This window comes from Antechinus flavipes, chromosome 3, assembly GCF_016432865.1.
Source record: "Antechinus flavipes isolate AdamAnt ecotype Samford, QLD, Australia chromosome 3, AdamAnt_v2, whole genome shotgun sequence".
In the NCBI taxonomy this organism is placed as follows: Eukaryota; Metazoa; Chordata; class Mammalia; order Dasyuromorphia; family Dasyuridae; genus Antechinus; species Antechinus flavipes.
In genome coordinates, this window is record NC_067400.1 from 496,767,337 (window position 1) to 496,786,323 (window position 18,987).

Below are 18,987 nucleotides of genomic sequence, written 5' to 3' on the forward strand. Positions count from 1 at the left end.
AGTTAGAAACAGAAATTAATATAACTCTTCTTAACTTTGACGATCACTGTACTGCCTCTCAAAAGATATGCTGATGTTGAGTTAATTTAATTTTATTCTCTTCTTTGTAGAATATTTCTGACTCTTTATCTTGTGTAAGGTTGGTTTATAGACTGTAATTATGTTGATGGTGGGCTTTTTGTAAAAAGGTTATGAACACTGCAACATAAGGTGACCAAATATTCCATGAAATGATGTTGCTTGTAACCTTGCGGTGTGTGATGAAATCAATTCTGACAACTTTTTCAATTGCTTACATAAAGAAAATATATTAGCCATCCTTCCATTTAGTTGCAACAGTATTCTGTCTTCAATCTCTTTTTTTAATAGCAAAAGTTCAGTTTCTCAAGTGTAGTCTCTCAGTTGTTGGTCATTGGACAAGAATCTCATATTTAGAGTTTCATCAGCTAAGTTAAAGTTTAAAAACTATGATTCTTTATACTCCATGCCATCTGTCACTCTCATTGTAGAAGCAGAAAGATACCACATAGGGCTGAGGGCCATTTTGTATTTTACTTTGTCTCATAGATTGCTGTGGCTCAAGAATTTACTACTAAGTGTCCAGCCTACATATCTGTGAGGTCTCAGACAAAGTAAGAACTCGGAAGGCAGACTCAAGCCTGCTGCTAGAATTGTATTCAGAGTCTTTCAACAATAAAAGAGCCTGCCAGAGCGGGTATAGCTTTGTGATTTCAGGCTTAACTTTATAATGGGGATGGATCAAGTTTAGAGAATAATAAATTGTTGGCATTTGACTGATAACAGAAAATGTGAAATAAATGTCAAAAGATAGGTTAGGGTTAGTTTTGGAAAGATTTTAAGTCTCCAGATCAGTGATTTTGTAGTTTTTTCTTTGTCCGTTTTTTTAATTCTGCAGAGAATAATGAAACATTGAAGTGGCTTGAGTTAGGAAGAAAGGAAATACAGTCTTATTTGACTATAATAGTTCTGTGAGGGAAGGATTATTATTAGCTCAGTTTTACTTATTAACTCAGTATCTGAAGCTAGACTGGAGCTCAGGCTTTCTCAACTCCCCACTCAGAGCTCTATCCACCTCATCACCTAGGAAAGTGAAAGTGATATAAAGTCAAAGAGCATGTGGTGGAAAGTGAGACTCTGAGCCAGGGCCTTAGCCAGAGAACTTAGGTGTATCAGCAGAGGAGGTACTGTGAAGAGCAAGAAATATGTGGATCATATTGAGTTTGAAAAAAGGGAACATACTGATACCACATCTGCTGTAGTTTTCCTGGAGGCCACTCTTCATTCTGCCATTTTATATGACTAGGAGATGGAATTAACATAAACTCTCTTACCCATTGCTCTTTTTATTCCATTGTTGATTTCTATACAACCACCTGTCACTATCATTATTCACATGTATTTTTATCTATTATCTTTTTATTGTTATTAATCTGAACTCAGCATGTCCAGTGAATATGTATGTAATCCAGGTTGATTCTTATGTCAAAATAAGTATTCATGGTGTAAAGGCATAAGATTTCTGTGTAGTCATTTCTTGTTCCTGATCTGTTTTTCCAATCTTTTTGTCCATCTTCTCTTCTAATCTTTATCACCATTTACATTTAAATCTCTGAATATTAAAATATTTTGTGTTTGGTTTAGTTCATTAGTCCGGGGAGCTCTCTGTAGTAAACAGTCTTCTGTCCATACTGTTTGGCAATGGTTTTGCAATGAAAAATCTCAGAGTTTGAGAATTTATATTACTTGTCCAACATTACAAAATATGAGTTAGAAACAGAAATTAATATAACTCTTCTTAACTTTGACGATCACTGTACTGCCTCTCAAAAGATATGCTGATGTTGAGTTAATTTAATTTTATTCTCTTCTTTGTAGAATATTTCTGACTCTTTATCTTGTGTAAGGTTGGTTTATAGACTGTAATTATGTTGATGGTGGGCTTTTTGTAAAAAGGTTATGAACACTGCAACATAAGGTGACCAAATATTCCATGAAATGATGTTGCTTGTAACCTTGCGGTGTGTGATGAAATCAATTCTGACAACTTTTTCAATTGCTTACATAAAGAAAATATATTAGCCATCCTTCCATTTAGTTGCAACAGTATTCTGTCTTCAATCTCTTTTTTTAATAGCAAAAGTTCAGTTTCTCAAGTGTAGTCTCTCAGTTGTTGGTCATTGGACAAGAATCTCATATTTAGAGTTTCATCAGCTAAGTTAAAGTTTAAAAACTATGATTCTTTATACTCCATGCCATCTGTCACTCTCATTGTAGAAGCAGAAAGATACCACATAGGGCTGAGGGCCATTTTGTATTTTACTTTGTCTCATAGATTGCTGTGGCTCAAGAATTTACTACTAAGTGTCCAGCCTACATATCTGTGAGGTCTCAGACAAAGTAAGAACTCGGAAGGCAGACTCAAGCCTGCTGCTAGAATTGTATTCAGAGTCTTTCAACAATAAAAGAGCCTGCCAGAGCGGGTATAGCTTTGTGATTTCAGGCTTAACTTTATAATGGGGATGGATCAAGTTTAGAGAATAATAAATTGTTGGCATTTGACTGATAACAGAAAATGTGAAATAAATGTCAAAAGATAGGTTAGGGTTAGTTTTGGAAAGATTTTAAGTCTCCAGATCAGTGATTTTGTAGTTTTTTCTTTGTCCGTTTTTTTAATTCTGCAGAGAATAATGAAACATTGAAGTTTCTTGAGTGACATGTTAAAACTTATGTTTTAAGATGATTATTTTGGCAACTGTGTAGAGGATAAGTTGCTTGGGGACAAGGTAAATTGAGAGACTAAAACTCTGGAATCCAGGTAGAAGACTGTTTGGTAAAGAAGGCCTAATATAGGACTGCTTGCCATCTAGGGGAGGGGGTAGAGGGAGGGAGAGGAAAAATCGGAAAAGAAGCGAGTGCAAGGGATAATGTTGTAAAAAAAAATTACCCTGGCATGGGTTCTTGTTGGAATCCTTACTAACTGCTAAGTAGTTAGAGTTGATCTAATCTTACAAGAAGATGTTTTGGGCAGAACCTGAAACAAGGTACTAAGTAGAACTACCCATAATCCCTCTCTCTGGAAGGAGCATAAATAGGCCAATGGGCCAGTCGGAGAGTGCTGGAGAGTGAAGACGCTACAAGTCGAGATTTCAGCGGAATGACATGAAGAGTTGGAGCTGGCTGGAGGCTGAAGAAAGCAGAGGAAGAGGCTGAAGGACCAGACCTTTGGATTTGGTGACATTCGGAGAGAGCTCTTGGAACCAAGCAGAGAGATAGGCCGAACAGGGACCGACAAAATCCTGATTCCAGGGAAGGCACCCAGAGAGAACTTTTATAATATTTTATAGAAGAACAAGAACCCCACATTTGAACTCACAACATTTTGGCGCCCGAACAGGGACCTGGACCCTCAACAGACCCCTCAGTGGATTTCAGTGGAAAAACTCCGATCCTGATTCAAGTGGAAAAGCCTCTGATCCTGATCCAGTGGAAAAAACTTCAACCCAGAAATTAGGGTGAGTGCAACAAAGAAATTTTGTTAGAAGAGTTAAAGTAGAATTTCAGCTAAGATGGGACAGATATTTAGAAAACAGTCTGTTTCTGTTCAAGGAAAATGTTTAGAGAGCATTGTCAAAATTATGGAAAGCCAAGGTTTAATTATAAGTTTACAGCAAATCACTGAACTTTTACAAACTGTAAAGGACATATGTCCTTGTTTCTCTCTTGAAAAGGAATTAGATCTAAATGAATGGAAATTGGTTGGAGAGGATCTTTGTCAATTCTATGATAAAAATGGGCCTACATATAATGTAATACAATTGGCTATAAGAAGTTATTTAAGTGATAGAATGATGAAAAGGAAAGTACAGGAGGAAGTGCCAACTTTACAGAAACACAGTCAGCTTCTCCTGTAAAGCAGAATTTGACAAGATTAGAAAAAGCATTAATTAAAGCAAAAAATGAAGAAATGCATATCCTGTGATTGAAGAGCTCAACTCCTCAGGTCAAAAAGAGAGAAAATACACTCCTTTTAATTTGGGACGCAATAGGCAAAAAGGAGCTGTTGTACAAATCACTTTTGACCAACTAGCTGGTGAAGGTCAGTATGCAGAGAGTTCAGAACAGATTTATTATCCCATAACAGTCTATGAGCAAATTTCTAAGGCTGCCATAAAAGCTTGGAATTCTCTCCCTGGACAGAAAGATGGAAATAATGCTTTCACAAAAATAGAGCAAGGTCCCAATGAACCTTTTGCAGATTTTGTGGGACGTTTACAAACAGCTGTAATAAGAACCATTGGAGACAATGCAGCAACAGAAATAATGACTAAACATTTGGCTAAGGAAAATGCCAATGAGTTTTGCAAAAGAATTATATGGGGGCTAGACAAAGATGCTCCTTTAGAGGAAATCATTAGACGCTGTGCCACAGTGGGCACAAATGCTTATCATGCCCAGACTATGATGAACATGGAAAGACAAGGTCCTTCTTGGCAGAGGAATTCTAGAGAAACTCGTCGATGTTTTCACTGCGGAAAAGTTGGACATTTGAGAGCTCATTGTAGATATGGAGATAGAGTGAGAAGACAGGGTGAGAGAAAACCCAAAACCCCATGTCCAAAATGTAACCAAGGCTTTCATTGGGCCTCTAAATGTATATTGACCCAGAGGAATGAGAGGCAAGGCCCAGCTCCAAAGTATCAATCAAAGGACAGGTGGGGCATGATAGCAGCTGAGGTTACACCCAGAGAGACTTTAGAAATTCAGGAATCTGATGTCATCAACCAACAGAAAAGCAATCAGGATTACAGTTGGGAAGAATACAGGCTTTTTAAGACAACAAGACAATATCCAATGCAAACAACTCCAATGTAATTACCAGATGATGAGGAGAAATCCCAAACTTGGTAAATAGAAGAGAATTAAATAGGTTAATTGCTTGGGGAAGAGGATCTGCTTATATTTTCACAGGTGGAAAAGGCTAACAATGAGACTGTCAAAAGAACTTTAAAATCTTCAGCTTTCAGTTCCTGAAAAACCAGCAAGAATCACTGGATTCCCTGAGATAAAAAATTGTTGATGAGACTTTTTGCAGTACTTCAGAGCTTACAGGAATTATTAGATTCCTGGCACATGAACTAATGGACAATGGAATCCTATTGGACTGTTTCTAGGACTTATGGACATGTGTAAATTTTCAGGATGATTCATGTTATTTGTTACATTACCACTAGCCTGTGTTATATTGCTGTGTGCTTTTGTAAATTATGTATAATGCCTCCCATATTGATGGATTTATGTATACCATGTATATCTGTTACAAAGTTCTGGCCCATATTGATGGATTTATGTGTACCCCCTCAGGAACCCCCTATGTTTTAAAACAAAAGAAAGGGGGAGATGTTGGAATCCTTACTAACTGCTAAGTAGTTAGAGTTGATCTAATCTTACAAGAAGATGTTTTGGGCAGAACCTGAAACAAGGTACTAAGTAGAACTACCCATAATCCCTCTCTCTGGAAGGAGCATAAATAGGCCAATGGGCCAGTCGGAGAGTGCTGGAGAGTGAAGACGCTACAAGTCGAGATTTCAGCGGAATGACATGAAGAGTTGGAGCTGGCTGGAGGCTGAAGAAAGCAGAGGAAGAGGCTGAAGGACCAGACCTTTGGATTTGGTGACATTCGGAGAGAGCTCTTGGAACCAAGCAGAGAGATAGGCCGAACAGGGACCGACAAAATCCTGATTCCAGGGAAGGCACCCAGAGAGAACTTTTATAATATTTTATAGAAGAACAAGAACCCCACATTTGAACTCACAACAGGTTCTGTCAATAAAAAGTTATTATAAATAAAAAAAATGTAAAGAAGGCCTGAATTAGGGGGTACCCTTATAATTGAAAGAAAGAGTTCCATGTGAAAGGCAATGATTCTACTTACAGAACAAAACTTCTATTTGTTGGGGAGGTAGTGAGGAGAGATCTGTAATAGTGTTAAGTGATTTAAGAAAGCTTAGGGTACAGATTTGTTTAGTCACTAGTTTCCTTTTTGTTGGAAATGTTGAATACTGTTTCAACCTTAAAATTATAAGTATAATTTCTTTGCCTCTAGTCCCTGTAACCTTCAGTTTGTCCTCCAAAGCTGCCAAATTAATATCCCCAAAGCATCCGTTTTACCATATCACTCCTTTGTTTGGAAACTCTGATGGTTGTCTTACCTTTAGGATTATGCAAATTCCTGTTAGTGGCATTAAAATTTCTTTAGTTGATTTTTTTGGAATATTGTACATTGTTGTTCTCTTTCATGCGATCTTTTTTTTCCAAACAAGCTATGTAGTTTCTCCTTATACTTATGTAGCATTCAAGTTTCTTAAAGGTGTGAACTATTGTGTTTCCAGTGCCTACAACTGTATCTGGCACTTAATAAATGCTGAATGAATGAATGAGTGAATGACTGTATAATTCATCATATTCATTACTACTTAATTATAAATTTTTAAATTATTTTTATTTTCCTTTTATGATATAACAGGGTTGGACCAAATTTTATGAGTTTTCTTTATCGGATCTTCGAGCAGGATACAATATTATTGACAGACTTTTTGATGGTGAGTGCTGAATACATTTCTGTTTAAAAGGCTACATTAAATGTCTTTATTTCCTTCCAAAAATATCTGTCCTTAAACTGTTTTTCCAAATAATTTATAGGGAAATAATTCTATATGATAGAAAGACTATTAGTTGGCTGGTTGTCTTTTGTTTTTGAAGAGGGCCAAAATAATATTACTATGTTAGAGTAGAGTTACTGTGGGTCCAGCTATGGCTGATCAAAACAACATAAGCTCATAATCCTCTGCCACAGTTTGGATACAAATAGTCCCTATGAACATTTAAGATGGTTTCTCTAACTTTGCACATCTCACATTTCTGATGTGGCACCCATGCCATGTGGGGTGGTTCTATGCCATAGCTCAGTGTTTGAGAAACTGCAAAAAAAAGTGTAGAAGACATGAAATAAGACTATCAAACTGAAAGTCTACAGAGCTATTGTGCTGATCTGGACAGTATAACAGTGCCATGCCAGAAAACTTCCATTTGAATCGCTTCCATTTGAATTGTCTTAGGAAGATTCTGAAGATACCTGGAAGTATAAAATACCAGACACTGAGATGTTTTCTAGAACTAACCTGCTGAGCATTCCAACTCTACTGCAGAGAGCACAACTCTGACCACATTATTCGAATGCCAAATGTACAGTTGCCAAAAAAAAAAAAATTATGGAGAACTTACACAAGGTGATCAGAAAAAGCAATATAGGGATATTCTCAAAATATCTCTTAAAATTTTTAGAATTGAGTATATGACATGGAAGACTACTAGCTTTGGAACTGGAGAATCTGAGTTACTTGTATGACTTTGGACAAGTCATTTGATCTCTCTTAAGATTCAAGTATCCTTGTCCTTAAGAATAAAGTGATTAAAATAGATGATATCTGAAGTCTCTCTCTAACTCTAAATTATGAGACCTTCTTGGTCTCTGACCCTTTAATCAGACTTCCTAGGCTGTTGGGTCTTGAGAGTCTTGATTCATATAGGTGGTTTGAAAGAACTCAAAGACATTCTCTTGTAGTCACAAAAGACTTTATTAATGCAAAAATGACTGAACCAAACTCTCTGGGAAGAGTCTGGTAGTTAATAAAAGTTTGGGAAAGCTTATATATTAAAATTCTGACCTACTGTCAGCAGGCTAATTAATGGGTATTCAGGATGAGGAACAGGGGCCTATGTGCAGGATCCAGGTTGTGCTTTTAACAAAGTATTGTCAATCATATAAGGAGCCAGGATAGAGTTTTAGCACGGTCCTGTTAACAAATAGGATTTTAGCACGGTCATCTCAACAGATAGGTTTTATTGTTCTGGGTTTAAACAATAAATGAATATTTAGCTGAATAATGTTTACAAAAATGGGTAAAAGGATCATTCTGGACTCTGACCCATCACTATGTTGGTCTCTGACTTAGCCTCCCTCATGAAATTTGGGTTCTAAGTGTGCCAACTCCTAAGATGAAGAGAGTTCACAAGACCATATTATCTTATCTGGCCTTTCACACACAGCTAGGGGCTCTTTAGAGAAAATTATAGAGATACCTTTATAGACTGTCAACTAGCATAGCAAGAGTCACTCCACCAGGTGCAAGCAAATATTCATGCTAAAAGTCAGCTTCATAGCTGCTCTAAAGCATTTATTACTTTGACTACATGAAGAGCTACACTTTTACTTCAAATGAGCAAGAGGTCAAGATTTGACATTCAAGGCAGAAATCAGGACATTTCTTGAGGGTTTACCTATTGCAGTTTTATAATAAATTTAAAAATACTTCAGCTATGAATTCTGTGAGGACTTATAATAATGACTTGATTAATAGTAACTTTTAAAGATACTCCTATTATTGCCACCTAATTTGATGCCCAAAATAGTTATGGGAAGTTATTTGTGTGAGTATTAATTAACATATCCATTTACCAATTGAGGAATCTAAAGCATAGGAATATTAACCTGCCCAAGAAAATCCAAAGAATTAGTAATATAGCCATGAGTCCTTACTAGTCTAGGACATTACCCCTGAACTATATCATTGAATCAAAATAAATAAGAAACCAGATATAACACTAATGCTGCGAATCAAATAGTGAAACTCCCAACTGCATGTTCATTTATTCAAGAAATGTTTCTTTGTGTCAAGGAAATGTATAATTATTGAATAAAATGCTTAAATAAAAACAAAGTAGAATAAAAACCAAATTGTCATATTTGAGTTTCTGCATTCATGAATAAAATAAAACCCTATCTTTAGAAAAGGGGATAAAGACACGAGTAAAATACAATTATTCTGAAGCCAGATTTTCAAGGAATGTCTCATATCTAGTCTTTCTAGGAGTATGATATTATAATTTTTAAGGCTGTATTGATTCTTTTCTGTTCAACTAAGGTAACAAATAGTGATTTATCATTTGGCAAACTTCAAATTAGATTTAGAAATATGAGTATTGATTTAGAAGAGTCATTGACAAATCCCACTTTGGAATTTAATCCTCCTTGAAGCCTCTGTTATCATTTCTACAAAAAGCAAGTGACTAGTGAGAACTTTGCTGTACACCTTTTTAATTCCCTTGAGGCCTATTTATATTTGTTCTGAGAATGAGATGACAGGAAGCACGTTCCTTTATTCGGGAAGTAACCACAGTGTGCTTTCTTGGTCTTCTTGTAATCAGAAGCTACAGTGGAAATATTAAAAAGAGTAAAATCAATTCTGGATTATTCTTATGAACATTATTTGCTTTCATCATTTTTTAGCTTCTAACTACCTCACAGCACAATTATAGGTTTCTCATTGTCGAGGTAGTAAGGTAGTATCTGATGAGAGAACATAAATAATTTTATTATTAACTATATTAACATTTTAAAACTATAAGATATAGTCATATAACGTATTGCAAGGCCAAGTAAACTTTTAAACATACCCAGTATGTTGTAGTCTTCCTTCTTCTATTTTCATAAGTAATAGACATACTGCTATGTAGAAATATGAATTTTGGTAAAATGAAGAGACCATTTTTTTTTTCCAGTAGAGGGTTCTTCATATCTTATTCACCTTGTTTTCCAACATCCTTGGCATACCGCTTTTATTTCCAGGAGGTAGTTCATAGAAATTGTTTATTCTTAGACTTTCATTTTAAGGAAAGATTTCTTGATATAATTATTAATTAATTATTCTATTTTTAAATGTACCTGAATGCCCATAGCAGTAGCAATGTTTTTAGAAATAATATTTGTAGTGTGCTTTCTGGGGCCCCCAAATTGGAAGTGCCAAAATGTGCTATGCTTTCTAGAGCTCCCAAGCTGGGGTGCCAATACTGTCTGGACTAGCTCTCTGGAGGATCTTGGGACCAGCCCAAATCCTTGGTCTTAGTGGAGGAGTAAAGAAGGCAGGAGACCCATGAGGATAGTCAAAGATGGAGTCCATTGTCCATTTATTTCAATGCCTCTCAGACCTTAAATACCTTAGTATAATTATATCACTGCATCACACTAAGCACACTGCAAGCACACTAAGCACACTAATCCCAACTATAGAACCATCACATCACCACATCACACTGAGCAAGTGCTAATTATGGTAGTATTACATCACACTTATTAATATGTAAATGCTTCTTACTGTAAGTATCCCTTGCTTCAAGTAGAACACAGGTAGTTGCGCCCTCTTTGACTTCTCAGGAAGGGTGAGAGTACCAGACATTGTCAGCAGGTTCCCTTGGGCTGAAGGGTCTTATACTTTACCCAGAGTTCTTTCACTATCTACAGCCTCTACAAATAGTAATTAAAATGTATGTTGTATGTATTTCAAATTAACAGGTACCAAAGATGTTCAGTGGGAATTTGTACATGGCTTGCTTGAAAATGCTATTTATGGAGGCCGTATAGATAACTTTTTTGATCTCAGAGTCCTCCGATCCTATTTGGAACAGTTTTTTAATTCTACAGTGATTAATGGATCAGATCAGAGACATAAGAAAAGCATTTTTCCATATTCCATTTCTTTACCTAATTCTTGCAGCATTTTGGTAAGTAAAAATAGTTCTTTATAATTCTAATTATATACATTATATCTATAATCTATAATTATAATATATACATACGTATATATATATATATATACATACATGAATTTTATTTACATTTTAAAACGCTCATTCCCTTCAAGAGCAAAACTAACATTACTCTATTATATCACTTATTTTTTTTTTACTGGAAAAAACAGCTAGTTTTCCCAAATACTCCTGCAATTTCTTGATATTTAACATTTTTTGTGCTAATGATGATAGTGGTGATGACAACAGTTATGAGAATAGGGCTCTAAATCCTTGAAAGAATGAAATGTTTACTTGTTGGAAGCGCATGGACTTTCTTCATTTTTTATATTTATATCTCCAGGGTCCAGCACAGTAACTTGCAGATATCATCTATATAATAAATATTTTATCATAATGTTCCAAGTAGTAAGCAACAGAAGTGGGATTTGAACCTAATCCTTTGATTTCAGAGCCAGTGTTCTTTTCACTGGATGTGCTATTAGTATCTAAATGTAAAGATGCTCAAACTCCTTATGTTCAGAAGTTCTTAGGCATTTTCTTGTATTATTTCTTACATTATATTGATTGGGCTTGTTTTCTTTTCTTTTCTTTTCTTTTTTTTTTTTTTTTGACTTGTCATGTTCTTCTGGGAGACCTGTAATCTTTAATTTTTATTTTCTTGTGAATTCTGTCTTTGAAACTAATATGTTTTGCTTGCATGAAGATATTTTCTTTTAACATTGTTGCTTCCTGCATTCTCCTGCTACCATTGCATTCCCAATCAGTTGTCCTCTATTTTGTTTCATTAATGAGAATGGATGTTCTGAATTTAAGTTTTTTCTTTTCTGCCAATTATTTCTGCTTTACAGACCATAGATTCTTCTATCACAGTTCTCATTTGTTTTTTAGACCCTTCAAGAACATTCTGTTGTGGTTCCATAATCTCTTGGGAATCTACAAAGTGCTTTCTCTTATTGGGTGCTAGTTTATTTTCTGCTTACTTGAAATGCTTATTCAAAAGATGTCTATACTATTTGAGCTGATTTGGAATTCATATTCCTTTCTGTTATTAATATCTTTCCAGTTGATTTATCTGATTATGCTCTAAGTCTTTAAATGTTCTTCCTCCTGAGATCTTTGATATTTTCAGTGCTTTCTCTTTTTGTCCCTCCCTACCCTCATTTCTCATTGTCTAGCTCTTTCTACTTTGATTGTTATTTCCTTGGTGGCTGAATGACAAAACTATTTCAACCTTCTCCCATGCTAACCAATTGTCATTTCACCATCCTCAGTCTCTACTACAAGTGACGTCTGGGGACTAGCATTGGCTCTAGCTGGATAATGGCCTCTTTTCCTCAAACTTGATAGAGTTAAATATAGCCATACTTGTGTCCTGACCTGGTTCTCTCTGTTCCTCAGTTTTCTGAGCTTTTGCTTCTGTCTCAGCAAGAGCAAGATTCTATCTTTTGGTTTTCCTTGGCACTCAGATATGTGTGTGTGTGTGTGTGTGTGTGTGTGTGTGTGTGTGTGTGTGTGTGTGTGGCAGGGGGAGCAGGACAGCTAGATCTTAGACAGGATAAGACACTAGGCCTAGAATTAGAAAAACTTAAGTTAAAACATAGTTTCAGAAATTTGCTGGCTGTGTGACCCTGGGAATATCATGCAACCTCTATTTACTTAAGCTTCCTCAACTGGAAAATGGGGATAACAATAGGATCTAACTCCAGGGATATTGTGACAATCAACTGACATAATAATAACATTGCTTGGTATAGAGTAGATGCTCTATAAATGTCAATAATTATTTATCATTTATTATTATTATCATTTTTAAGATTAAGATCTTACTTCTTAATTATTTTGTTAATTTTAACATTTGTTTTATTATTATCTAAAACAACAAGTTGATAAGGTTAGACTAACCCCTCCTTTTCCTTCCAATTTCTCCTACCCTAGTTTAAAAAAGGGCAAAACTCTATTACTACAATTAATTGTAATCAAGCAAAACAAATTGCCATGTTTACCATATACAAAAAATAAATGTTTTATTTGCATTTTGAGTCCATCAGCTCTTTCAAGAGCTTGGTAATATACTTCATCATTGGACCTCTGGAATCACATTTGGACATTGTATAGAACATGTATAGAAAAACATTAAGTTTTTCAAAATAGTTTATCTTTGCAGTGGTGGTATTATGGTATAAATTATTTCCCTAGTTCTATTTGCTTCATTCTTTATCAATTCATATAGTTTTCCCAAGATTTTTCTGAAACCTTTTCTTACATCATTTATTACTACATAAAAATATTACATTACATTCAAATACAAACAAATACATAATTTGTTCAGCTAGTCCTCAATTGATGGGCATCTTTACAGTCTTCCATCTTTTATTACTACAAAAAATACTGCTGTGTGTGTTTTTCATAGATTCTTTTCCTCTTCCTTTGATTTCTTCTGCTACAGAATTAGTAGTGGTTTTGTTGTTTTAATAATTATGTACAGGTTAGTAACTTTTGGGGCATAGTTTTAAATTGCTTTTCAGAAAAGCTGTTTGAGATCATAGCTCTACAAAACATGCAGGATTTCCCTTTATTTTTTTTTTCACTGATTAGGTTTAAGAATGGATTTTATTGAAGATGTACTTATCTATTTTTATGCTTAGGACTTTCGTGCAGTTATTGAAAAGCTACCAGAAGATGATAAACCTAGTTTTTTTGGTCTTCCTGCAAATATTGCTCGTTCATCACAACGTATGATTAGTGCTCAGGTAAGCCTTTAAAATTTTCCTTGTTTTTTTAAATGGTTATCACTGGCATAAGAACCAGGGAACAGCTAATAACTTCACTAATACTTTATGAATTTGTAATCTTACCAAGATATGGGTCATTTCAGTAGTACAGATTAAACCCCTTCAAACCTTCATCCTGGACAACTTTTTGGGCATGTTTTCCCAGAAATCTTTCACAAGGTTTTCTACCAATGTGTTTATCCCCTTTCTCCAGAGTGCTTAATGTATATACCATTTGGGTTATCCATTGAGTAAATTGCAGTTATGCTATCAGACTGATACAAATCCTTCTCTGTATCCTTCAATGAATCCTCATTTGGCATGAACTAAAAGCAATTCACTCTAATGGTTGCCTTCCTCTGATTTTTTCCAAATGATGAGTATCTTTCCAAAAATATGCCACCCAGAACATGATGCTCACAATGTGATCTGACCAAGGCAAAATATATAAAGACCATCACTTCCTTATTCCTGGGAAATATGCAATTTTTAATATAACCTGATACTGCATTTATCTTTTTTCACCTGTCATTAAATGTTGACTCATACATACTCAGTAGCAAAACATTTTAACATTATCTAAGTATATATCATACTTTAAATATCTTATGTAAATATTTTATTTGTATAATAGTATGTGGATAAAAGAATCTACTTTTTTAAAATACTCATCAAATTTACCTATTACATTCCAGAGGAAAATGAGTTTTCAGATTCTGAAGAAAAATATTTCTCTTAAAAAGTTGCATTACCTAGAAAATCTATGTCATTAGTATACTAAATAATAGTATTCACTGCCCTGTTTTCAATGAAGAGCTACTCTATGAATTTTATGATTCTGCATATGAAAGATTCTTCTTCTTGACAGTATTCCTGCAACTGAGAGGTACTTCTGGTAGACTTATGTTTCTACAGAATTACAGTTATAGCGTCTAATGCATTCTAGTTAGTAGGGATCAAATCTAAAATGTTTCCTGTTTTTCTCTCATCACTAAACAGTGGAAAATATTGACAAGCTTTATTTTAATTAATTGATATATTACCAGAAGGAATGTAGAAGTATGGTTGTTACCCGAAGGCATTGAAAAATATCTCGAAAGATTATGAAATTCTAAATAGAAAAATGAATTCTTTATTTAGGTGCCTAAGTATTGACTTCACTTTTGCTTTCCCTTGAAGGCAAGAATTTTAGAAGTAAAAGGTAGATTTTGAAAGTGAACTCTGGAAGGTACACTTGCTGGACTGATCCAAATATGGTTAACATGTGAACGGAAATCCAGTAGTCTCAGATCAGGGTACAGAAAAAGAAAGGAGAAGGGCCTTAAAATGTGGAATGAAACCAGAAATAAGTAAATTGAAATACATTAGAAAATCTGAATAGAGGATAGATCCTAATCAGTCAGAGTTGCTTGGGAAAAGAATTTCAGGGAGCAAATCAATTCTCAGTCAAGGCAGATTTTAATGTGAAAAGAAGACAGGGTTTAGTCCTTAAGGGACAACATCAACCTAGATGAAAGGTCCTATATTTATATCCATTTCTGGGCCAGGTATTGCAAGTAAGTTCTTATGTGAGCCTTTAACTTCAAGGAACAAAGAACAAGATGTGGTTGTCTATCTAGTTATGTTCAGGGAACTTGGGTTCATGCTACATGTTACAGTGGTTGTAAACCAGGTTATTTATATATATATGCCTCAATAGCCTTTGTTGCTAGGTAAACGGTTCCATTGTTTCTGGGCAAGTTTTCCACAGGGCAGGGTTCAAAGCAAGGGCTAAAGCCATCCCCCTCACAAGTTTATAAGCAAATATATCAACAGTGAGGAAAAATAAGTGAAATTCAGAGTTCAGAACAGCATGAGAAAATAATATATTATATGCCCAATTTATTTTGTATATATTTTGTTTATTTGTTTTTGTTTACATATCTCCCCCCTAATGACTGTAAATTCCATGAATGCAGGACCTTTTTTTTTGCTCTTCTTTGCATCCCTATTACTTAGCATAGTGCCTGGCAATGGGTAGGTGCTTAATAAAAAGTAGTTGATTGCCTGATATGAAATATTTAATCCTTGGCAAAATACTTTCTTATTCTTAGGCAAAGGCAAACATGTATATTCATACAACCTTTGTGGGGGCACTTCTACTTTTTTTTGTTTTGTTTTTGTTTAGTAATAACTTTATTTTTCCAAATACATGTAAAGATAGTTTTCAACATTCTCTTTTTCAAAACCCTCTGTTCCATATTTTTCTCTCTCCCTTCTATCCTTCCCCTCCCATAGATAGCAAGCAATCCAATATAGGTTAAACAGATACACTTCTTTTAAACATATTTCCATATTTGTCATGATGCAAAAGAAAAATCAGATCAAAAGATTAAAAAAATGAGGAAAAAAAACAAAAAAATGTGAAAATACTATGCTCTGATTCACTTTGTCTTCATAGTTTTCTCTCTGGATGCATTTGGCTCTCTCCATTCCACATCTATTAGAAATATCTTGAATTACCTCATTGTTGAAAAGAACCAAGTCCATCATAGTTGATTGTCACATAATCTTCTTGTTACTGTGTACAATGTTCTCTTAGTTCTAATCACTTCACTTAACATAATTCATGCAGTTCTTTCCATGCTTTTTGGAAATTATCATGCCAATTATTTCTTAAAGAACAATAATATTCATATGCCATAATTATTCAGTCATTCCCCAACTGATGTAAATCCACTCAGCTTCCAGTTCCTTGCCACTATAAAAAGGACTGCTAAAAACACTAGGGCAAATAAATATGTTGATAGATCAAAGACTGTGCACAGTTTGATAGCCCTTTGGGCATGGTTCCAAATTGTTCTCCAGTATGGTTGGATTAATTCACAATCCCATTATTATCATGTTTTCCTGCCATCTTAACCAATCTGAGAAATGTGAAGTGGTATCTCAGAATTGTCTTAATTTTCATTTCTCTAATCAATAGTCATTTATTAGAGTATTTTTCTTATTATTAGAAATAACTAATTTCTTCATCTTAAAATTGTTCATATCCTTTGACTATCAATGGGAGAATGGCTTTATACTTCTAAATTTGAGTCAATTCTCTATATATTTTAGACATGAGACCTTTATCAGAAACAGTGGATCTAAAATTTTTTTCTAAGTTTTCTGTTTCCTTTCTAATCTTGGTTGCATTGCTTTTGTTTGTACAAAATCATTTAATTTTAATGTAATTGAAATTATCCATTTTGCATTTCATAATGTTCTCTAATTCTTTTGGCCATATCTTGTTCTCCTAATTTGCTTATAATGTCATTCCTTATGTGTAAATCATGAATCTATTTCCAATTTATCTTGAGTTAGGATGTTGGATATTGGTCGATGCCTAGTGTCTGCCATACTATTTTTCAGTTTTTCCAATAATTTTTGTAAAATAGTGAGTTCTTATCCCAAAAGCTAGAATCTTTGAGTTTATCAAATACCAGATTACTATAGTGATTGACTATTATGTCTTGTGAACCTAAGTTATTCCAGTGATCCACTACTCTATTTCATAGCTAACATCAAATGATTTTGATAACAGCTACTCTGTAACAGTTTTAAATCTGGTACTGGTAAGCCACCTTTCTTTACATTTCCCCCCATTTATTCTCTTGAAATTCTTGGCCTTTTGTTCTTCCAACTGAACTTTTTAAAAATTATTTTTTCTAGTTTTGTAAAGTTTGGTATGGCACTGAATAAGTAGATTAATGTAGATAGAATTGTCACTTTTATTATATTAGCTTGACCTATTCATGAGCACTTGATATTTTTCCAGTTGATTATATCTAATTTTATTTGTGTGAAAAGTATTTTGTAATTGTGTCCATATTATTCTTGGCAGGTAGTCTCCTAAACATTTTATATTATTCATAGTTATTTTAAGTGAGATTTTCCTTTCTGTCTCTTGTTCCTGGACTTTGTTGGTAACATAAAAATGCTGATGATTTATGTGGATTTATTTTATATCCTGCAACTTTGCTGAAGTTATTGTTTCTAATAGTTTTTAGTTGATTCTGTAGGATTCTCTTAGAATATCATCATATCATCTGCAAAGAGTGATAATTTTGTTTCCTCATTACCTACTCTTAATTCCTTCAATATATTTTTCTTCTCTTATTGCTAAAGCTAACATTGCTATGACCATATTGAATAGTAGTGGTGATAATAGGCAACCTAGTTTCACCCTGATCTTATTGGAAATGTTTTTAGTTTATCCCCATACATATAATGCTTGCTGGTTGTTTTAAATAAATGCTACTGATCATTTTAAGGAAAACTCCATTTATTTCTATGCTCCTCTAGTGTTTTAAATAGGAATGGATGTTGCATTTTGTCAGATGCTTTTTCTGTATCTATTGAGATAATCATATTTCTTTTGTTTTGGTTATTGATAAAGCCAGTTATGCTAATAATTTTTTTAATATTGACCAAGCCCTACATTCCTGGTATAAATCCTATTGGTCGTGGCATATTATCCTGGTGATAACTTGCTATAATATCTTTGCTAATATTTTATTTAAGAATTTTGCATCAAGACGTGGCTCTCTAAAACAATGAGATGATTCAAACCAATTCCAGTTGTTCAATGATGAAAAGAGTCATCTATACTTAGAAGACTGTGGGAACTGAATGTGGTTCACAACATAGCATTCTTACTTTTTTCTGTTGTTGTTTGCTTGCTTTATGTTTTGTTTACTTTTTCTTTTTTTCTACCAGTTTAATTTGGTTTTTCTTGTGCAGCATAATAATTGTATAAATATGTATGCATATATTGGATTTAATGTATATTTCTATCATGTTTTAGCATATATTGGACTACTTGCCATTTAGGGGGAGGCATGGGGGAGAGGGGAGGAAATTGGAATGCAAGGTTTTGCAAGGGCTAATGTTGAAGAATTGTTTTGAAAAATAAAAAGCTTTCATTAATGCTTGCTGTATTTGGGCTAAGGGCTCCTACTATAGATTCCCTGCTCTGGGCCTCCCTGCACTGGACTCTCCACTACCTGACCTCCTTTTCCCTCTTCTCTATTGATACACTCTTCCTGAAATCCTTCCAAGATCTTTTGTTGGAATATTATATGCTCTAGATGTTTGTAGATTTTGTCACTTCAAAATCCATTCAGAGGGTTAATGCAGTATTGATTCTGAGGGAAGCTGGGTCACTCTTGACCATCGTGGCTCGACCCTCCTCCTCATCTTTAAGTTAATTAGTTATCACATACCTAGGCACCTTCGTTATTTTCTAAGAGGATTTTGAAGTTAGACACAAAGGATAGCAAAGAAATGTGAGGGGACATTATCAGGTTCTAGATATTATTTATCTTCTTTAACAAAAAGAATATTAGAGCACTAACAGAATTATTCAGATTGATAATCACATACAACAAAACTAATTCACTTCCTCTTAAAAAAAGTTAATATTTTTTTGTTTTTACATGAACTTCATTTTTTTTTTCTTTTTTTGCCTCAATTCTTTTTTATTATTATAGCTTTTTATTTACAAAACATATGCATGGGTAATTTT

General features: G+C 34.3%; 1 protein-coding gene across 2 annotated transcripts in view; it reads left to right on the plus strand.

Annotated features, from left to right (window-relative positions):
* DYNC2H1 (dynein cytoplasmic 2 heavy chain 1) overlaps nt 1-18,987 on the plus strand; it is a 377,984-nt gene that overhangs the window by 238,058 nt on the left and 120,939 nt on the right. For both annotated transcript variants that reach the window (XM_051986889.1, XM_051986890.1), the window contains 3 exons: nt 6,545-6,620; nt 10,430-10,638; nt 13,314-13,418. In XM_051986889.1, the coding sequence (XP_051842849.1) occupies nt 6,545-6,620; nt 10,430-10,638; nt 13,314-13,418 (390 nt within the window). The remainder of the gene's footprint in view (nt 1-6,544; nt 6,621-10,429; nt 10,639-13,313; nt 13,419-18,987) is intronic.